The sequence below is a fragment of the Pungitius pungitius genome, chromosome 2 (assembly GCF_949316345.1).
Source record: "Pungitius pungitius chromosome 2, fPunPun2.1, whole genome shotgun sequence".
Lineage (NCBI taxonomy): Eukaryota > Metazoa > Chordata > Actinopteri > Perciformes > Gasterosteidae > Pungitius > Pungitius pungitius.
Window position 1 is genome coordinate 6,074,747 of NC_084901.1, and position 19,857 is coordinate 6,094,603.

A 19,857-nucleotide genomic window follows, 5' to 3' on the forward strand; every position below is an offset into this window, starting at 1 on the left:
ATAAAGCTTCAACTTCAATCATATTCTGGCTCTTCATTTGGTATCTCGTATTAATACAATGACGGAGTCGCTAATAATTAAACAATCCGTTACAGATCACAACTTAAATACCTAACACAAGAGAATATTGAGTACATAACAATGAAGGGCCTAAAAGAGGAATGGTAATTGATTGTGACTTTGAGGAGTCAGCCCTCGATCTCCATCTTCTATTGCGTCCGCGTCCCTCTTAGCAGTGGCTCATGCGTCGAGGACACAAAAGCAAGGATTTCCTGCTGAGCATGAACGCAGCACTCGGCGGCTCTGAGCTGCTTTCTGAGGCCGCTAATGAGCCGACGGTCAGTCATTTCCAACCCCATCTCAAGCAGAGACTATGAGCGGATGGTTGTTTTTCAGAAGACCTCCGCCCAGCCACAGGAGCTGAGCTAACAGCGCTTAAGATGAGACCTATGGGGCCTGTTAGGACCTGTTTCAGGGCTCGTCGATCAAAGCTGCTTTGAAATAACGTCTTTCACAAGAAAAAAACTAGTAAGACAACATTCCATTTGTTTAGTGCTGTAATTTATTTTTCTGTAAAACAGGTTTATCGCTTCATGGCTTGTGTAGATGGCAGCTCACAAGAGAAGAAGTAATGGCGGAGAGAAGATTCACAGCCACACATTCTTCTTGTGTTTGTTTAATACCAATACAGCACGCCTCCTACAGCTGAAAATAAAAGAAAATAAGAAATCCTAATAAATGCAAATCGGATTTAGCAGAGTAATTGAAAGGTTCAGGGTTACACAAGAAGTGAGTGATATATGTAGGCCTCAGCCTCTAAACAAAAATAAAATGTATCCTAAAGACATTACAACATGTTACATAATACAAATTGTCATGCATTGAAATATTTCACTGTATAGTTGACATGGTGCACATTTTTTTAAAAATTTGGCTAAATTCAGACCAAACAGCTCTGATTACTTGAGATGCTCCAGCTGGCTGGAAAATGATTGAAGCCGGCCACACCTCAAATGTTACAAGGGGAGTCTTTAAAACTGGTGATGAAAAAAAAGAGCAACGGTTCTAACATCATTCTAAATGTGTTTTCACTACCCAAAACACTGTGGTAACCTAATCCCCACCACAAGCACAAGAAATGAGTTCCTCTTGATTATTTTTAGACGTCATCACGGCTTTACCAAAAACCCGTCCCTCTGACTAATAGTCGTCGCTGCCCTCGTCCTCCTCGTCGTACTTCCTCTTGAGCGAGTGCTTCTTGTGCTTGCCCCGGTGCCGCCGCTTGCCGGCGAAGTCCGGGTTCGCGTCCCGCAGGTGCAGCTGCTCGTGCTTCTTCAGGAGGCCGGGGACGGAGAAGCCCTTCCCGCACGTCTCGCACGTCCAGGGCTTCTTGCACGTGTGGGTCCTTTTGTGGACGTTCAGGTGGGACGCCAGCTTGTAGGTCTTCCCGCACACGTCGCAGCTGAACGGGCGCTCGTTGGTGTGCAGCCGGATGTGCACCTTCAGGTTCCCCACCTGCGTGAAGGTCTTCTCGCAGATGGAGCACCGGTAGGGCCTCTCCCGCGTGTGGATCCTCAGGTGGACCCTCAGGCAGTACTTGCTGGAGAACTTCTTCTGGCACACGGGGCACGGGATCTTGGCCTTGGGCACGTGGTCCTGCTGGTGCCTCTTCAGGTCCGACAGGTAGACGAAGGTCTTGCCGCACTGCGAGCAGAGGTACTGGCGGTCCCCGATGTGGTAGCCCATGTGCCTCTTCAGCAGGCTCGGCACGAGGAACCTCTTCCCGCAGCGCTCGCACATGTGCGGCCGGTCCCGCGTGTGCCAGCGCTCGTGGTTGGTCAGCTTGAACGCCGTCGGGAAGCTCTTGGTGCAGTGCTTGCAGGGGAACGTCATCTGGCTCGTGTGGCACTCCATGTGCCGCTTGAAGTAGGTGGACTGCGTGAAGCCCTTGTTGCAGATGTTGCAGTAGAAGGGCTTCTGCCCGCTGTGGGCCAGCATGTGCTTCGTCAGGCTCTGCAGCTTGTTGAAGCACTTGCCGCACTGGCCGCACGCGTACGGGCGCGCCGTGCTGTGGGTCTTCAGGTGGTTGTTGAGGAACGCCTGCGTCCGAAAGCTCTTGCTGCACGCCGGGCACGCGAACGGCTTCTCCCCCGTGTGGATGCGCTCGTGGTCCATTAGCTTGGACTGGTACGGGAAGCTCTTGTCGCACACGCTGCAGGTGAACCGGTCCGCCGGGGGCCGGATCTGCTTTTTCCGCCGGATGCTCGGCTTGGCGTCGTCCCCGACGCCAAACCTGGCCGGGGGCAGCGGGGGCAGGGCCGGCAGCGAGAGCGAGTTTGTGGCGATCTGCGACACCCACTGGTGCAAGGTGACACGCTGGGTGTGAGGCTTCTGGCCGTCTTTTGTTCCCGTGCCGCTCGCCTCCCGCGAGGCGGGGGCGAGTTTGACCGGCATCTGGACCACGCGGAAGGGGATCGGCTTCAAGGGCGGCCGCTGGGCCTGCGGTTTATCTGCCGCTTCCGCCGCGTCACCTTCCGCTCTCCCTTGGAGAGTTGCGGTGGGCTGTTCCCGTGCACAACTTTTCTCCCGCAACGGATCCTCCCCCTGAGCTGCTGCTGGGACACTCTTTTCCTTTTCAACCGCCACGCCGGCCGATTTCTGATTTTGCCCCTGCGGTGCAGCGGCTGGTTCTGCGGGGCTCGCAGGGTGGTCCGACATCACTCCAAGGTCTTCCGTGTCACTGAGGGAGTCTGGGCCGGTTTGGACCGCCTCTAACTGCTTTGGTGGTTCTTGTGGCGGCGGCGGCGGGGGTTCTACCGGTTTGGGCCGGAAGGCGAGTGAAGACAGCACACAGTTTCCCACCGAGGACGAGACTGTTGCTGCACAAATGGATGGATTCATTTTCACCGCGTTAGATCATCTATATTTAATGACCAACCTTTTCCTCTGTGTGTTCAATCACAAAGTATTGAAGTATACCTTTAACACCAAGGAGTCCCTTGGCCTGCTGGTGCAGGAGGAGAGTCTTCAGGTCCCGGGTGTCCGGGATGAAGCCCCCACACGCCTCCAGGACGGAGAGATCTGCTGAGATCATGGCTCCAAGCTGAGGTGGAGAGGCAAGAAATGGAAAACCAAGAATGTTCATTTGACCTCTGAGTTTGTTTGATTGACAACAAATCCAAGGAAGCATTTTTTATTGCGTTCACCTATAAAAAGATTACATTTTGCTTTGGCTTGCTTATCTACATCAACCACAAAACCCATGTGGAGCTTAAAGGAACTTTTTTCAGAGTCAATCAGATAAAACTTACCTACTTCCTGTCTCCTGCTGCTACTCAGTTTATATCTAAATGTGATGCTTATTACCTGGGAGAGATTGGGAACAGGAAGAACTTGCTCCAGCTTGCACACCAGACTGGCAGTCAGAGCCTGCAGCGCCGTATCAAACTTTATGCCGTACTGAACAGGAAACACGTCCTGTAGGGAGACAATGTGATTTGAGGTGAACATTTCGGGTACCGAAAAGAGTTGAAGTGTTTGTTCTCCACAGGCTCAGTGTTTAACATCCTAATTAGCTGTGTGTGTGTTTCAAGTGTTTAACAACTATAACTAAGACGATAAAATGTATTATTTGGAATAAAAAAAAATTAAGTTGCCAATACCTGGAAGAAGCGTTTTCTTTCAGCTGGGTTTTTAAGCAGATTCTGGACCAGTACCATGAAATTTGTTTGAGATTTCTCCACTTCTGCATCCTTCTGTAACACAGGAATAATGCGTTACAGAGGGTTACCGTCAATAGCTTAATTCACACATTAGGAAAGAAAGAAATGTTCCCTCTCTTACCCCTATAGATGAAGAGACCTTCAACTTATTTATAAGAGTTTGAATAGCTCTGGAATCTGGTGGTCCGTCTTTTTGAAGCAAATCCAAAATGATCTACAAGAGAAAATACAGGTTGTAAGAAGAAACGTTTGATGACTCAAACTTCAAATCCAATTGGGTATCAAATATTTTGAAAATGCTGAGAGGCACAAGAATAGAAGCTATGACTTCAGACACACTTTCTGCGTGTGTGGTTTGTGACGATGAAACAAAATGTGAGTTCATTCATTCATACACGTTTAATGACAACAACAAAAGCTCCCACCCTTGCTCTGAGCCCCAGGACGAGCTGGGCAGTCTGCTTGAAGCTGATGAGCTCGGGAACCGTCTGCGTCACCATGGTCACAAACTCCTCCACTTTGCCGTACTGCTTGACTTTTCTCTGCCGTATGACCTGCCATATGTACGAGTATGTCAGCTGCAGAGGGGACGCCATCAAACGGAGGGAGGACAGAGGGAGGGAACCTCCAACACCTGTTTGGGACGAGGGGAAAACATGTGGAATTCTCTGCAAATCTGTATTATTTTAGTACCTGCAGCAAAAATCAAGCTCAACAGAAAGGTTTGTCCCGGATGGACTGTGTGAGCGTTCCTTCTGTTCAACATCTCGCTCTGTTGCGCCCTTTTAAGTTAGTTTGAGACTCAGAACATGGGCACATTTGTTTGTTAGCTGGATCTCTCATTTGTTTCTATTTTCTTCCTGGTGTGTTTATGCGTTTCTTGCCGTTCGGTTTGTACAATGCTGTTTGTTACGAACCAACAACAACAGAAGGTTGCCGTGCAGAGGGAGCGTCGGGCTGCGGCAGGGGGCGCTGCATCGCTTCCATCGCTGCAGATAAAGTGTGCACGTCTCGCGGGTGCCCGAGAAGTAGCGGAGGGAATGAGCGCCAAACTGTAACGCGGCACCGAGTTAGATTTCGGAGTTGCGGTCGATGGGGGATGGCCGTACACCGTTACGGTTTCATCGCAGCTGATATTTTACGCGACGCGGGGGGCTCGACGGGGACATCCAGGGGGGAGGATTGTCAAATAAAAAATAAAAAAACGACCCTCCCCCCCCTCCGCTAAAGCTACCGGCTAGCTAGCCACCAAACATCACAAAAAAAACAACAACAAAAGGCTTGGAAACGCGCACGTTGACTCGTGATTAAAATCAAGCAGGCGGTTTACGGCAACAGATGTCTTTCGTTGCGGCTCATTTTCCGTCCGACGTTCTCGGGAGGCAGCTACTGTTAGCGTGCTAACGTTAGCTTAGCAGCTTACCTGCGGTGTGGGATCGTTTCTCCATTCTGGGCCCAGGGCGCGAAGCTAATTCATGAAAAGATCAAGCAACAGCACGAACGGGCAGACAATGTAGCCGTTTACACCGCAATATAATGTCTAAAAGTTATTAACCGTGTTTCTCCTGACAGTCAAGCCAGGAAGAATAATGGCGACCGCTGGGGAGCGGCTTTCCAAAACAAAAGCTTTAGTGTTTCCGGCGGATGTAAGTCTACAAATTAAAAGCACGGTCTTGAGGTTTTTGGGAAAGTCGTAAAATCACAGACGAGCAATTGGCCATATAAATTGTGATGGTTATCCCAAAATTACTCCATTTGACCTATACTAATAGTTACGCCTTGTTGAGGGGTGTTGAATGCTCACCGAGCAAGTGTCTACACCCTGTTTAGTGACTAAAAATAACACTGTAGTCAAATTAAAATGAGTACAACAATATCCAGCTCATAAGGATTCCTCCCTCAGTGGCATAGCAAACACAAATACAGTTATAGTATCACCAAAACATTTTATTGATGCTATTCATCCGTCATTTGTGCATCGATGCATCTTGGTCCTTGTTCATCTGTCAGGAGAAGAAAGTCTATGACATGACGACAATACATTGATGTTTGATCTTTCTTTTGAGATTTGTATATACACAAATATGTTATCACAAAACCAGCCTTTTATCATGTGAACTGAACTGAACTTTATTTCTCAAATTGTGTGTTGTATTTCAATTCTTTTAAATATAAGGATATCTAGGACACATTTAGACATGACATTTACGGTTTCGCTGACAACAATAATATGATGTGCCAATATATATTGTATATTGTTTTATATGGTTGGATAAATGATCGGAAAACAGAATAAAAATATTTTTCTCAAGGGCCACCCATTGACAGTGGGTGGACCAAATAATGTAAACATCTCCCGCAAAAGAACCTTGACCAAATCGCCTTTGTGATCTGCTAATGTAGCTTTGTGATGTGAATTTAAGGTGTTTTTATCAAATATCAAAGTATTTTTGTTCAGCCCATCACATTTGTAACTTGAATTGATCTATTATTTTTGTGCAACTTTATAATTATAGAAAAAGTTCAATAGATTGTGTAAGTAGTGTATCGTATGAGAAAATAACTTGAATAGCTCAAATACAACAGAAATACACATTTCCACCAAATACAGACATTCAAAATCTTTACATTGGTCACCAGAATGACACGTAAACATGGTTGTAGACCTGGTTTAAAATCTGAAAACATTTTAATAGTGGTATATCGTCCCAGATCTTTCCCCCGATCGGTTTTTGGATGTAAATCACTCGAATACAGACAACTGTTATTGAAATTCTAACCATCCCCTGTAGATGAGGCTGCATTGCCTGCGGTCTGGGCAGATTCTCAGCCCGTTGATTCATAGGGATCTGCCGACATCAGTCGTGTTTGTAACTGGCATTTCCTCCAGCCTACGGCCACTTCTTTTGTGGCAAGAACAAGCCCTCCTTATGCTTCTGGCTGAGCTCATCCATCCATCCATCCATCTTTCCCTCGTTCGGCCCGCCCGTCCCTCGCTCCCTCTCTCTGACACATTACAGTAGTCATGTTCTCATGACCGAACATGATTGACTCAGTGAATAAGGCATTAAAAAACACACCCGCTGTGGCCGAGCAGCAGCTATAGATCACTGGGCAACAAGCTTCGAGATACAATGGCGGGATTCAAAGGGCCTCTGCTGGTGGCTATCTGCCATCTGGTCAGATCTTTGATACACAAAGCGGAAGGCTTGTCGAAGCTCTCGGGGGTATCGTGTATTGTGACTGGAAGGTTTTGTCATTTGCGACGGATCGGGATAGTGTCAACTAGTGACAGACAAGCTGCGGTAGATCGCGTGCGGCTTCTTTAACCCCGCTTTCACCCTGATGCATTTACGAAAAAAAAAGCAGTAGTGATAGGAATGCTCTTCTTTGCGTGCACACCACATGCCCTATCAGCAGAACCCAGGGCCCAGGAGCAGGTTGGGAAAACGGTCTTCAAAAAGACAACGATCTCGGGAACCACCCGGGACGCGGCCAATTGATGACTCCCATCTTGGAAGGAAATCTTTCAAACAGTCTGATATTTTCGGGGGTCAGAGGCTCCAGCGGTACAAAACTGGAGAATTGACAACACCCTGAATGGCAGCGAGGAAAGAAAAAAAAAAAAAAAAACTTGGTCTGCTCGGAGAAGGCAAGCCAGATGCTGCTAAACACTGGCCAAGACCAGACAATCAATGTACTTCACCAGGCACTCTGGGGCATAACCAGCCATTATGTAGTTCTTCCGTTGGTCCCAGCACCCCCCCCCCCCTCCCCTCCCCTCCCTCTCTTTGGATGGTTAAGTGCCTGAAGTGCGTGGGCAAGCTGCCTTCACAGCAGGTGAGTTTCCCCTCTGGTAGCCCGGGTCCGTGCACTCGGATGAGTGAAAGCAGAGGAAGGGGCGTGAGACCACTGGGTTCATCCAGCCGGCTCCCCTCCGCTAACGAAATAACCTGCAGAGTGAGTTGTGTTACGGTGCGGCCCAGATATCCCCTCTTCTATTAATCGCGCTTCATCCGCTCTCGTGTTGGGGGATCGCCTCCCCCACCGGCTGTGTGTCAGCAGCGTGGGCGAGTGTCTGGAGCGGGATGGAGACGGACACAGTTGGGATCGCGTCAGAAGGGGCCATGTGGCTATTTTCTGTGTTGCACGCTGGCAGAAGCCTCCCGGACTTGACCTAAATAAAAAAATAAAAAAATAAAGAATGAAGTGAATGAATTCTAGGATGTACAAATAACATATAATAGATCTCCAAAGTGAAGATGATGACATTAGGTAACAATAGCCTCAAAGTACTGCTGAATATTTGATGAGCACTTGTAAATTTGACTTCCTTCCTGGAAGTGCTCACAAAAATGAAGGCTGGTAATCACAGAGGCTTTTTCGGGCCGACCCACAGAAACTAAAAGGCACGAGAGAGTGTACTTGATGGGAAATTTACTACCAAGGACGGAAATGTTAAATAAAGGCTCTTAGGCTTCTTGGAATATTTTGAGCCATACGCAAACTACATCACTGAATAACTTATTTTGAAATGGCTCCCAGCTGAATCTTCCCTTCGTTCATGAAGAGCCGGCAGGCCATGGCAAGTTGTATAAGTTACAATAATTGCTCATTGTGATATATGAACTATTCATGACCTATGAGTTTGACATCATTGCCCCTTTGTGCATACATGTGATTATCCGCCTCAATAGTGTGCTAACTGAGTTCCAATGAACTCAACAAAGCAACACAAAAGGAGCTTTTACAGTTGCAGGAAAACTGTCTGCAAACACGCCAGCGGCTCCGTGCTCACAGCGACAATGCAAACGTGTGAAGGAGGTGTGCTTACGAGTAGATACTCTCTGGTTCTCTTTTTAAAAGCAGTCATTTCCGTTAGAGTTGGTTGACTTACCAGGTACACTAGGACAACAACACAAGCTGTGAAGGGGATGAGAGCCAGAAGCAAGGGAGTTCTCTTGGACCAGCTGTTCTCCCGACCCTCCTCCAGACCCCCTGGAAGACAGAAATACGATTGGAAATCTCCCAAAGCGCCATTTGCTCCGCACAAATCCGATGGTTTGTACGCCAATCCTCCGGAGGTCTATTTATAGAGCAAGTAACCCGGACTCTGATGGTTCAATCAAACTTGCTTTCCTTCCATTTTGACAAACCCTTTAGCTCTTAATGATGACACATTTCCTCGAATAATCTGAATTGACTGTATGTGTGCAAGGTCACATATCTGGCTCCTATCCCCAGCGGTGTGTCGCTGACCCACGGATCAATACCTGCCCACCAACAGGCCATTAAGCAGCTTTCCCCATTAAGAATGCAAATGAATGGTTCTACCTGGCGTTTCTCGTGGATTAAGGCACGGTGGCGGCTTGCAAGAGAAGCCAGATGTTCCGTGAGAGGCGGCATGTAAGACATCTTTGATGTAGTCAAAGTAAGGAGCAGACATCAAGCGCTCCTCCTGATAGTGACACTGGAACACTTGCATCACTGTTTCCTGTGGGAATGCAGACGACAAGCGGTCCTGAAATAACTCAAGTATGCGGTTGCATGCGCCCAACAGTCCCAGACGGTGCAAAATATTGCGCACTCTTCCCCCCCCCCCAAAACTGAAGCTGCGGTGCCTTTTTGCACACTCCACGAGGATGAGCTTACCAGTTCTTCATGGTCAAAGGTGAAGCGTAGATTCTTCAGCATTGCAATGAAGACAATGATGTTTTCTCTGTTGGACGAGATGGCGCCGAACCTGCTGGCCAGCTTGCGAAGACTTTGCTCCAAAGGATAGATATTCAGCACCACCCAGCACGGGCCGGCCTGGAGAAGTGGGTACCAGAGACAGGTGCATTCTGTGTCGTGTTTTTCAAGTTATTTCTGCTTTCAGTTCATGTTCATACGTACCACTTCTTTGGGAATGGAACTGACAGGGATCTCATAATCGGAGGGCATGTTCTGCTTCTACGACGGAGATCAAGACAGAAGATTTCTGAGACACGTCAGTGACACCAGTTCTTAGCATACGGGCACACAAATCACAGGGCAAACATATTCATTTGATACATGAAGTTGATATGTGTGATGCCTGAAGTGTTTCAGTAATCTCACCAATAAGGACAGCTTGCTCACATCATCAGTTATCGGTGTCCCAAATTTTCCGGAGCAGATGTTCAAACTTGTGCACAGACTCAAGAGGAGACAAGGTGCATTCAAGATCTAAAAGAAAACCAGACTATTCAATGAAGAACGCTTACTTTGTTAACAAATACACAGGTGACTTTCACGTTATATTGGTTGGTTAATAAGCCAAACAGAAAATTACTACTTTGATAATCTTTTACTGATTTTGGAAAGTAACATTTTTTTCTGACAATTATGAACCTCCTCCTGTTTTAACCGACTGTTGAAGACAATTATCAGCAGATGAATTGCAGCCCGAATCATAAATGACATAATTGAACCTCCTTTATCAGAAACTCCATTAAATAAAGCAACGCACCTTTGTATGCAAAGAAATACAAACTAACAGTTAGTTGGTGGTGTTTCTTTTCTACTTGAAAGACTATTGGTCTAAAATGCAAAACATGCCATGAGATCAAATCTGATGAATCAGACGTTTTAGTTGCCAGGGCAACGGGCTGGAATGTGGTTTGCTTCAAAAGAATTGTCATTCCCGTAAAATATATTCTAGCAGCAGGATGAAGTGAATGTGTAGATGGACCTCTGGCAAACAAGCTATTCTCTATTATTCAATATACTGAGTGAAAGCAAATTGTGTCCCTATAATTAGTTAACCATTAGAATACCTAACGTTTGAATGAATAATCATTCAATACTTTTCCTTTTAATGCTGAAGAATGAATTACAGTTTTCAGAAAAGTAATAGTTTACATCGCCACTATTTAAAGTTGAGTGGAAACATGGTGAGATCCTTTGTAATTCTCCCTCATAGCATCCCTTACTACAAATCAAAATAATCATGCATCTATTTAACAAGCACAATGTGGGATGAGGGAAAGTGGTTATTGAGATATGGACTATAGCTGCATCAGTATATCAGTCTACACATTTACATAACACATTATTAAAAAAAAGAAAGAAAAACAATTATACTACTTACTTTCTTCCTCATAAGGAGCAAAGATCTGTGGTTGCTCAAATCCGGTGCGTGAAATGAAGTGTTTGCAGCTCGAAGACAGAGCTCATTGTGTGTCCGCCTGTGATGTCCGAGCGCGTAGTGAAACCTGGCGATGGGCTGGCAGTCTGCTTCCAGTCCAGACGGATCTGTTGAGACGCTGGAGAGGCCGCCTACAGGCTGAGTCACTGTGTCACACACACACACTTTTTTTTCCATAAACTCCCACGTTTCAATTAGTTCGTCAGGAGAAAGTGGGCGCTTGTTCTCTCGAGGGAATATTGCGCTTAGAATATGTCAAGGTTATTCCCACAGCTGTTTAGAAAGTGGTGGTTAGATAACAGCTTGATGTTAATGTTGTACGATTATTTAGAGCACAAATTTGAAGGTAGCTGATATTCAGCCTTCATCGAATTTATTATTTCAGTATTTTATTCATTATCCACAGCTATTTATATTGATTTATGCTCATTTCCTCAAACACACTTTTAGTGTTTAAACCCATTCTGGATTCATTGTTTTTTATTTTATTACTGCTATTTATAACTGTTGTGATGTTGTTTTTTTACTATTTCTGTGAGCACTTTCCCCCTGTGGTGCTGTAATCCTTTACATTTCCTCGCTGCGGGATATACAAAAGATTATTTTATCTTATTTCATCTGTAGAGAGACAGTTCAGTTGCACAATATACAAAAAATATATTTATATTCCTTATTGATTCCCATTATCAAATCAATACCCAGGACAAAGGAAAAGATGTATCGACAATACTAATAATAATATCGACTTGTTGGAATCTGCAAAAGAAGGACTTTGTACACCCACGAGTTGGAAAACGCAAGTCATGTCATATGCCAACAGGGCCCCTCTAAATTTTCAACGCGGACAGTTTAGGAACCTAGCTAAACAAAAACAATACGAGCTGCGAGCCGGCGTGCTCTTTCAGATTGTCATGGAAGATGTTAAGATATGAGCAAGTCAATTTCAACACCATTTTGTGCCGCCATCTAAGATGTGAGAGATTCATACTTAAGGAAATCACACATGACACCGTGCTGATAAATAAGTTGCATGCCTGCAGCAGGGGGGAGAAAGCATATAGCGCACAGTTGTCACCTTTATAGAAATGGATGCCTTTGAGCAGGAAGGTATAAATGCCATAAAACATCAAGTTTGCCATTCGAGAGCGCATTTCAAGATGCCCACGAGCTCCCAGGTTTGATGAAAGCTAACAGGTGTGAGAGTCAACAATGTCCAAAATGCTTTTACTCAAACTGTCATGATTTAAGTCCAAGCGTCTTAATTGGTGAATGTTGACTTAAAAAATGAAAACTAACGTTGGTTTTGATCCTCACGTGGATGAACTCCATGAATATCAGCCGCTGTGCAGCCACGGCCAGACATCCTGCATGTGGTGCCGCAAGGTTGAGGGTGGGGCTTATCCAAAGACCATTTGGCCTCTGCACTCAGAAAAGAAAGAGAAGAAAACTTCACAGAAGAGAGTCGGCCTGTACTGGACTTACACACTATACTTTATTTCTAACGTTGCAGCATGACTGTGACTGATGCTGCAGGAGTTTCACCCACAAGGTTTTCACCCACACCACCTTTGGGCGACGTTATCAGAAAACACCGCATAAACTTCCATTGTTATGCAGACGATACTCAACTGTATCTATCGATCAAGCCAGAAGACACCAACCAACTTGTTAGACTTCAGGACTGTCTTGGAGACATCAAAACCTGGATGACCTGCAACTTCCTGATGTTAAACTCGGAAAAAACGGAAGTTATCATGATAGGCCCAGAGCGCCTTCGAAGTCAGCTGTCACGTGATACAGTCTCTATGGATGGAATTGCTCTGGTATCCAACAGCACCGTCAGAAATCTTGGAGTTCTCTTCGACCAGGATATGTCCTTCAACTCTCATATAAAGAAGACTTCAAGGACTGCCTTTTTTCATCTACGGAATATATCAAAAATCAGGAACTTCCTGTCTCAAAGTGATGCAGAAAAACTAGTTCATGCATTTGTTACTTCTAGACTGGATTACTGTAATTCTTTGTTATCAGGCTGCTCTTGTAAATCGCTTAAACCTCTCCAACTGATTCAGAATGCTGCAGCACGTGTATTAACAAGAACTAAGAAATGGGATCATATAACTCCTGTATTAACTTCTCTGCACTGGCTTCCTGTTAAATCAAGAATAGAATTTAAGGTACTTCTCCTCACCTACAAGGCACTTGCTGGTGAGGCACCGTCTTATCTTAAAGAGCTTGTTACACCGTATTGTCCTACAAGGCATCTACGCTCCATAGATGCTGGGCTACTTGTGGTTCCTAGAGTTTTAAAAAGTAGGATGGGGGCCAGAGCCTTCAGTTATCAAGCTCCTCTTTTGTGGAACCAGCTTCCACTTTCAGTCCGGGGGGCAGACTCGGTCAGTTCATTTAAGATAAAGCTTAAAACGTTCCTCTTTGATATTGCTTATAGTTAGGGCTGGCTCAGGTTAGCCTGGACCAGCCCTTAGTTAATCTGCTCTAGGCTTAGACTGCCGGGGGACTTCTTAGGACACACCGAGCCCCTCTCTCACTCTCACTCTCTCCTCCCACAATCATCCATGCTTTATTAATGTACATCACTAATTAAGCTTCTTTCCGGGAGTTTTTTGTGCTTTCTCGCCTAGCAGGTCTCCGTGGATCATAGTTTCGTGCGGACCCCGGTTCTGACTCCTGGCTCATGGCTCTGCTGACACCTGCTGCTGCCATCATCATTACTTTAAATATGATTCATATTACTGTCATCAAAAACCAACATCTTTCTGCTCTCCCTCCCCACAGAAGCCTCTGTGGATGGTGGTTCGATCTGATGGAGGTTGTCCCTGCAGTGGTCCTGCCGTACACCTCTTCTGCTACTTGCAATTACTTGTATCATTTCAGTTAGAGAAATTGAATGTATTGTACATCTTTTACATTGTTGATTCTGTACACATGACATCCATTGCAGTCTGTCCATCCCGGGAGAGGGATCCCTCCTCTGACGTTCTCCCTAAGGTTTCTTCCCTTTTTTCCCCATTGAAGGGTTTTTTTCATATTTTGGGGAGTTTTTCCTGTGCCGATGTGAGGGTTTCGGGACAGAGGATGTTGCATGTGTACAGACTGTAAAGCCCTCTGAGGCAAATTTGTAATTTGCGATTTTGGGCTATACAAAATAAAATGAATTGAATTGAATTGAACCTCTTATTGATGGTGATGTATATACCTAAAAACAGTACTCTTTAAGAAATTGGTTGTTATGTATAAATATATTGCTGGATGTCTTTGGTTAAAAATGATTAATAAGAAAATAGTTATAGTTCATTATTACCTGTCGCTAATGTCGTTTGCAGCAGTGAGACAGAGACGGTAAGACACGGTTGTGCCGCTCGTTGTGGGCGGGGCTTACGACGAGCAGGTGTGTCTCACTAAGTGGACACCAAGGAAAAATGAATTCCTTCCCTCCTCTCATACAATCTTTCCTAAACAATATCTGCCTTTTTTTTAAAATAGAAGCTAGTTCCAGAAACAAATAAATGACTGGACTCCAATTAACATTCCTTTCCCGCTACTCAGCAGCCTGAGCAAACTAGACTGTGACACGTCGCTCTCTGCACCTCACAGCTCGGCAGTGTTGTCTCTGTAGTTGTTTCCACAAAGAGCCCTCTGTTTATCCCTGTTTTGCAGCTCTGGTACTGAACACCACTGTGGCTCAATCCGCAATCTAATGAACGTGTCTCTCTATGTGCCGTTTTTTTCTTTTAGCATGTGTTTTTCACTGTTTCTGTCCCTTGCTTACATCCTGTTGACCCCCTCCCGCCCCCCCGTCCCCCATCCCTCTCCTCCCTTGAAGATCCTTGAGGACTGTCATCCCCATCACCACAAACAGAGCCATTCGTCCACTCAGTAGCTGACGGGGGGACGGGTCGAGTGTCTGGATCTGCTTGACGTTGATGCCTTGCCTGTCACGCACATCCCTGGTGGGGCACAGCTGGATGTTAAGCAGCACATCACACATGCTAAGTAGATTTTCCAGATGTGGAGTAACACATAGAACCCAATAATTTCTAAATAGCAATGTTTATATCAATATTACATATACATATATTACACATTATATTGTTCACTTCACTTGGAGTCTTGTGAATTCGCAGGAAGATTGCTGAAATGCTTGAGTTATTTGCAACAAAGATATTCACCACGTCAGAACCATATTGCAAATAAGATCTTAGATGACATGAATTTTGATGTTTAAAAAAAGTTTCAGAGGAGGCATTGTACACTAAATCACACCCTTGATTTTGTTTTGTTTTGTCTCTTTCAGAGTTCTGTGAGTTTGCATCAGTGTTGTGGCTCACACATCTGACAACGTCTGTCCCATCCTCAGACGGGTCCTGGAGAAGATGCCCGAGATCTCTGACATACTGAGTAAAACATTTTTCTGTTTTTTTAAAAGAAGTAACACTGTGTTACGTCACTGTTTTTTTCTTCTTTTAAGAACACGTTGTTCTGCGTTCACCACACAAAGTAGTACAATTAGTTCTGGTGTGTCCGGTTTGTCTCTTTTGGACTGGCCGACAGGCCACAGTCTCTGAGCTCACATGCTTTTTGTGTCTCTGTCACTCAGGGCAGTGGCTCCCAAAAAAGACGCTGCATCATGGGGCCCACGCTTTGGTACGTTCCCCTGTGATCCCTCTCTTAAGGCCCAAACAGCAGCTGACGAGATTAGAGGGGGGAGGACACACCGACGCTACACAACACACTCCCAGCAACGCGGCGGGCCAGGATAGAACCAGTTCAGACCGGAGAGGGTACATCCAAACAGCTTCACCCGACGCGGAGCCCCCTCAACCGGACCTCTTATGTCCGTGGATCTCCAGCCAACCTCACGCGGGAGGTTGTCTTTGGTCTGAACCTCTACCCCCCCCCCCCCCCCACCGCCCAAACAACTACTCTTTTTTGGGGTACAGGTTGTATGAAGCGCTTGTTTCTTTCCTGCGTCAGTTTAAACTTACACTGATCGATCGGCGGCCATGAGCTGTTTTGGGTACCGGCGGGAGTTGAGTAAGTATGAAGATGTCGACGAGGACGAGCTCTTGGCTTCCCTCACCCCCGAGGAGCTGGCTGAGTTGGAAAAGGAGCTGGTGGACATCGATCCTGACGCCAACGTGCCCATCGGACTCAGGCAGAGAGACCAGACGGACAAGACCCCAACGGGCACCTTCAGCAGAGAGGCCCTCATGAAGTATTGGGAGAGCGAGACACGTAGACTGATGGAGGACGAGATTTGTGGAGGAAGCCCCAAACCGGTCAGTATTGATGTTTAAATGGATTTGCTTGGCCTGTGTACAGTGAGTTATGGACGGAATTCATAAGATTGTTTAAAAATTTGAAGTTTGAAATAACTCTTGTCTATGTTAATTAGCTTTACGATAGAGCATCTAGGAACCCAAATGCTCATTACAACAGCATTTCATCTCAAACACTAATTATTTGATCAAAATACAGGATGAAGACCAAGAGGAGGACTGTGTGACAGAAGAAAACAGCGGAGATGAGGATGAAAAAGATGTTGAAAATGAGAAAGAACAGAGAAAGTATAAGGGGCTGAAGGAGAAGGAAGAAGAGGAAGAGGAGGAAGAAGAGGAAAGTGAAGAAGAGGAAGAAGCTGTAACAGAGGAGGAGGAGGAGGAGGAGGAGGATGAGGAGCAGGAAGATGATGACGATGAAGAGGAGGACGAGCAGGAGGAACAAGACAATAAATCAAAAGCCGAGCCCTCAAAGGAATCCGGGGCTCAGGCCCCGGCCGACACCCCGAGGCTGTTGAAGCCACCGAGGGTGGAGCCTATGAGACTGACTCCTCCCCCTCCACCTCCCGACCCGAATGCGATGGGAAACCCAACCGTCGTGGACGACGCTCTCCAGCGAGCTCTTAGCAACGACCCTGAGCTGTCGGAGGTCAATCTGAACAACATTGACGACATCACACAGGTACATCACACTGTTTATCCAAACATCCAAAAAAGTTGATTTGATGTTATTGGTCAGTGGCAGACTTTCATCTGGCAACTCGCCTGTGCAGTACTCTTTGATTGTATGCCATCCTATTTTTGGAACTAGGCCGCTTGCCATGATATTTGGGAGGGGGGTTATAGTTATATATTTGGCCAGATGAACAATGTTTGAATCATCATGAAGGTTTGCTCAATGGATACTAGTAGCTAAGAATGTGATGTTGCTGTCATTGTTCGATTGGATCAGAGGATGAACCTTTGCGACAGCTTGCGAAACACTAGCCTTCCAAAAATGTTACATGTCTCGTTAGATGGGCTTAGTGTCGAAACGAACATAAAACGACACTTTGTACATTCATGCTGAATATCATGGCCTACTTTTTCTTTTTTCTTTCAGGAAACCCTAATTCGCTTTGCTGAAGCGCTGAGGTCCAACACCCACGTCAGGGTCTTTAGTGTCGCGAACACCCGAGCCGACGACGCTGTGGCGCTGGCCATCGCCAAGATGCTGAGGGAAAACTCGTCCATCACCAGTTTTAATATAGAGTCCAACTACGTGAGTGGAAAGGGCGTCATGGCGATGGTTCAAGCACTCCCCGGAAACAACACCCTGACTGAGCTCCGCTTCCACAACCAGCGACACATGTGCGGAGGACAGGTGAGTTCTTCCTTTCCCTAGCTGCCACGTTGTCTTCCCCTCTGACGGTGTAACATTGTCACCGCCCCCTTAGGTAGAGATGGAGATGGTGAAGATCCTGAGGGAAAACCACACCTTGATCAAGTTGGGCTACCAGTTCAACCTGCCCGGTCCCAGGATGAGCATGACGGGGATCCTCACCAGGAACCAGGACCGCCAGAGACAGAAACGGCTGCAGGAGCAGAGACAGCAGCAGGGCCAACAGGGGGCGCCAGAGGGGGCCATTAACCCCCGAACCACTGCGCTGGTAAGGGACATTGCTCCCCTACGTCTAATAAAACTGTATTATTCTCCGATTGGTCTGGCCCCACAGGGACGACATCCTGCTTTTTTCATTTTTAAACTCCATTGCTGGTTTTAAAGTCCTTATTTCATTTTTTTCTCGCTATCCCTAGAAAGCGACACCTCGTTCATCACCTTACAGCTCACCCAGAGCCTCTCCTTGGTCCTCACCCAAACTCCCCAGGAGCGACCTGACTAAAAAACAGACTCCTCCCGCTCCGCCGCCTCCTCCCCCTCCACCACCTCCACCTCCTCCTCCTCCTCCTCCACCCCCACCTCCTCCACTACCTGCCTCGCAGCGGGAGGAGAAGAAGAAGCCCACCAGGATGATCGCGGAGGTCATCAGGGCGCACGAGGCGGGCAGCAAGAAGGTGAGGAAGACAAAAGGTAAGAAGGGCAAGAAGGGGAAGGAGACGGGGAAGGAGGAGACGAGCAGCATCCTGATGGAGCTCAAGAACGCGCTGAGGCCCGTGTCGGCGGAGAGAAGGAGGGGGGAGGAGGGCAGCAGGCCGTCCACGCCCGGGAGGTCATCCCACGACCAGCTGATGGAGTCCATCCGCAACAGCAGCAGCCGCGCACTGAGACGGGTGAGTCTGCCGTTTCGTATTATTCCCTCACCACTACATCAGATATGAAGCCGGGCTATTCAGACACGTACGGAGTAGCGAAAAGCGTTCATCCTCCACAATTGCAACAGGTGCCTCTACAGGCCAAACCCCAACGAGAGGGAGGTTTGATTTAAATGAGGATGACACAGGGTCAGGGGTGTCTGAGTCATGTTTCTACACTGGGGTAAGCGGGCGAGAGGCCGCGCACCAGCAGCCAGCACTGTGGTCACAACACAATCAGACTGCTGCCAGGGAGAGATACACAAAAGCCAATGTACGGCCAATAATAAAGGCACCCAAGCCGAAGATGAAGATAAACAAAGGATATTAAAAGAAAAGGAATGAGACAAATAGAGATTCTGGGTTTTCCCTTAATTCTCTCTCAAGGCGCTATGTTACTTTTACTGTAAAGGAAATGAATACATTGGAACAGGGTTCTTTTGCTATCTCGGAGAGGGAAGTAGTACCTCAGCTTGTAACAATGTTTGAGTGGAAAATCATTGTTGCCCTCAGATGGCGGGGGTCCCCTCGCGGTGAAATTCCTGCCACTTAGTGAAGGTATTTATAGAAACTGTCTAGTGGAGCTTCGATAATGACAGATATGGCACACGTCGTTGCCACAGCACACATCCAACAAAAACAGCCCACAAACACCTCATCTGTTGATGAGGCACATATTCTACGCAATGTAATAAGTAGTAACTTTAAAAACACCTCATTGCGTTGTCATTTTCCAGGTGGAAGTGCCGCATCACCTACGATAATGAAAGCAGACATAAAACGGGTCTACTCGTTGCCATGGAAATTGAAGAGTCCGCGCGACGACGAAGCCCTAGTGGTCAAAGCGCAGCACGGGAACACGTTGGGGTTTGCTACAGGAGCCATGTACAGGAGATTTGCACAGCAGTAATAGCTTCAGAAGTATTTATGCATAATTGGAAATGGTATTTGTATAATCCTTTTGCAATTAGTTGACAAAACTGTTCACTTGTGTTTTGTAATACACTGTTTTCTTGTAAAATTGTAAATATGATGGGTTGTTGGTTGACTCATATGTTCATTTTTAAATATAGCCATTTGGTGTTTACAATACTCAATGGTGTACGTGGACTATGTTTTGCTTCTTTGGTTTCTGGATGAGTTCCATTTAAAAAGAAAAAGGGTCACGCTGTTGTGCAGCAGTGGGTATTTTATTTTTATGAGTGACTCATCTTACTGGTTCAAGCGTCACTGATGCACATTGCCACTGACAAAGCGCCCACGGCAGACACCGGGCAACGGAGCAGGCCTCTGGCGCACTTTGTCTGAACAATTCACAATGCATGACAAGTGAAGGAGGAGGACTAGACACCCACGACTAGTTCCACTGACATCA

At 46.4% G+C, this 19,857-nt stretch overlaps 3 protein-coding genes across 5 annotated transcripts; 1 reads left to right on the top strand and 2 right to left on the bottom strand.

The window, feature by feature from the left end:
* Window positions 1-547: 547 nt before the first annotated feature.
* On the bottom strand, window positions 548-5,368 carry si:dkey-14d8.1 (zinc finger protein 329). The gene is made up of 7 exons (XM_037461827.2): window positions 5,146-5,368; window positions 4,148-4,356; window positions 3,844-3,936; window positions 3,663-3,755; window positions 3,367-3,477; window positions 2,980-3,103; window positions 548-2,879 (listed from the first exon to the last, which is right to left on the bottom strand). The coding sequence occupies exons 1-7, from the start codon at window positions 5,168-5,170 to the stop codon at window positions 1,201-1,203; spliced, it is 2,334 nt and encodes a 777-aa protein (XP_037317724.2). The 5' UTR covers window positions 5,171-5,368; the 3' UTR covers window positions 548-1,200.
* A 280-nt stretch (window positions 5,369-5,648) lies between these two features.
* Window positions 5,649-11,329, bottom strand: LOC119211152 (uncharacterized). 2 transcript variants are annotated; one of them, XM_037461830.2, is made up of 7 exons: window positions 10,834-11,329; window positions 9,822-9,929; window positions 9,618-9,702; window positions 9,375-9,533; window positions 9,057-9,216; window positions 8,620-8,720; window positions 5,649-7,899 (listed from the first exon to the last, which is right to left on the bottom strand). In XM_037461830.2, exons 3-7 carry the CDS (start codon window positions 9,663-9,665, stop codon window positions 7,735-7,737), a joined length of 633 nt encoding a protein of 210 aa, XP_037317727.2. In that variant the 5' UTR covers window positions 9,666-9,702; window positions 9,822-9,929; window positions 10,834-11,329; the 3' UTR covers window positions 5,649-7,734. The 2 variants fall into 2 exon arrangements, with proteins under 2 accessions (XP_037317727.2, XP_037317725.2); XM_037461828.2 differs by having other exon boundaries at window positions 9,618-9,674; window positions 10,834-11,327.
* Window positions 11,330-15,434: 4,105 nt separating this feature from the next.
* Window positions 15,435-19,609, top strand: lmod2b (leiomodin 2 (cardiac) b). Of its 2 annotated transcripts, XM_062560270.1 has the most exons (6): window positions 15,435-16,190; window positions 16,390-16,872; window positions 17,293-17,553; window positions 17,627-17,839; window positions 17,988-18,461; window positions 19,220-19,609. In XM_062560270.1, the coding sequence occupies exons 1-6, from the start codon at window positions 15,915-15,917 to the stop codon at window positions 19,244-19,246; spliced, it is 1,734 nt and encodes a 577-aa protein (XP_062416254.1). In that variant the 5' UTR covers window positions 15,435-15,914; the 3' UTR covers window positions 19,247-19,609. The 2 variants fall into 2 exon arrangements, with proteins under 2 accessions (XP_062416254.1, XP_062416252.1); XM_062560268.1 differs by lacking the exon at window positions 19,220-19,609 and having other exon boundaries at window positions 17,988-19,203.
* The last annotated feature ends 248 nt before the right edge of the window (window positions 19,610-19,857 follow it).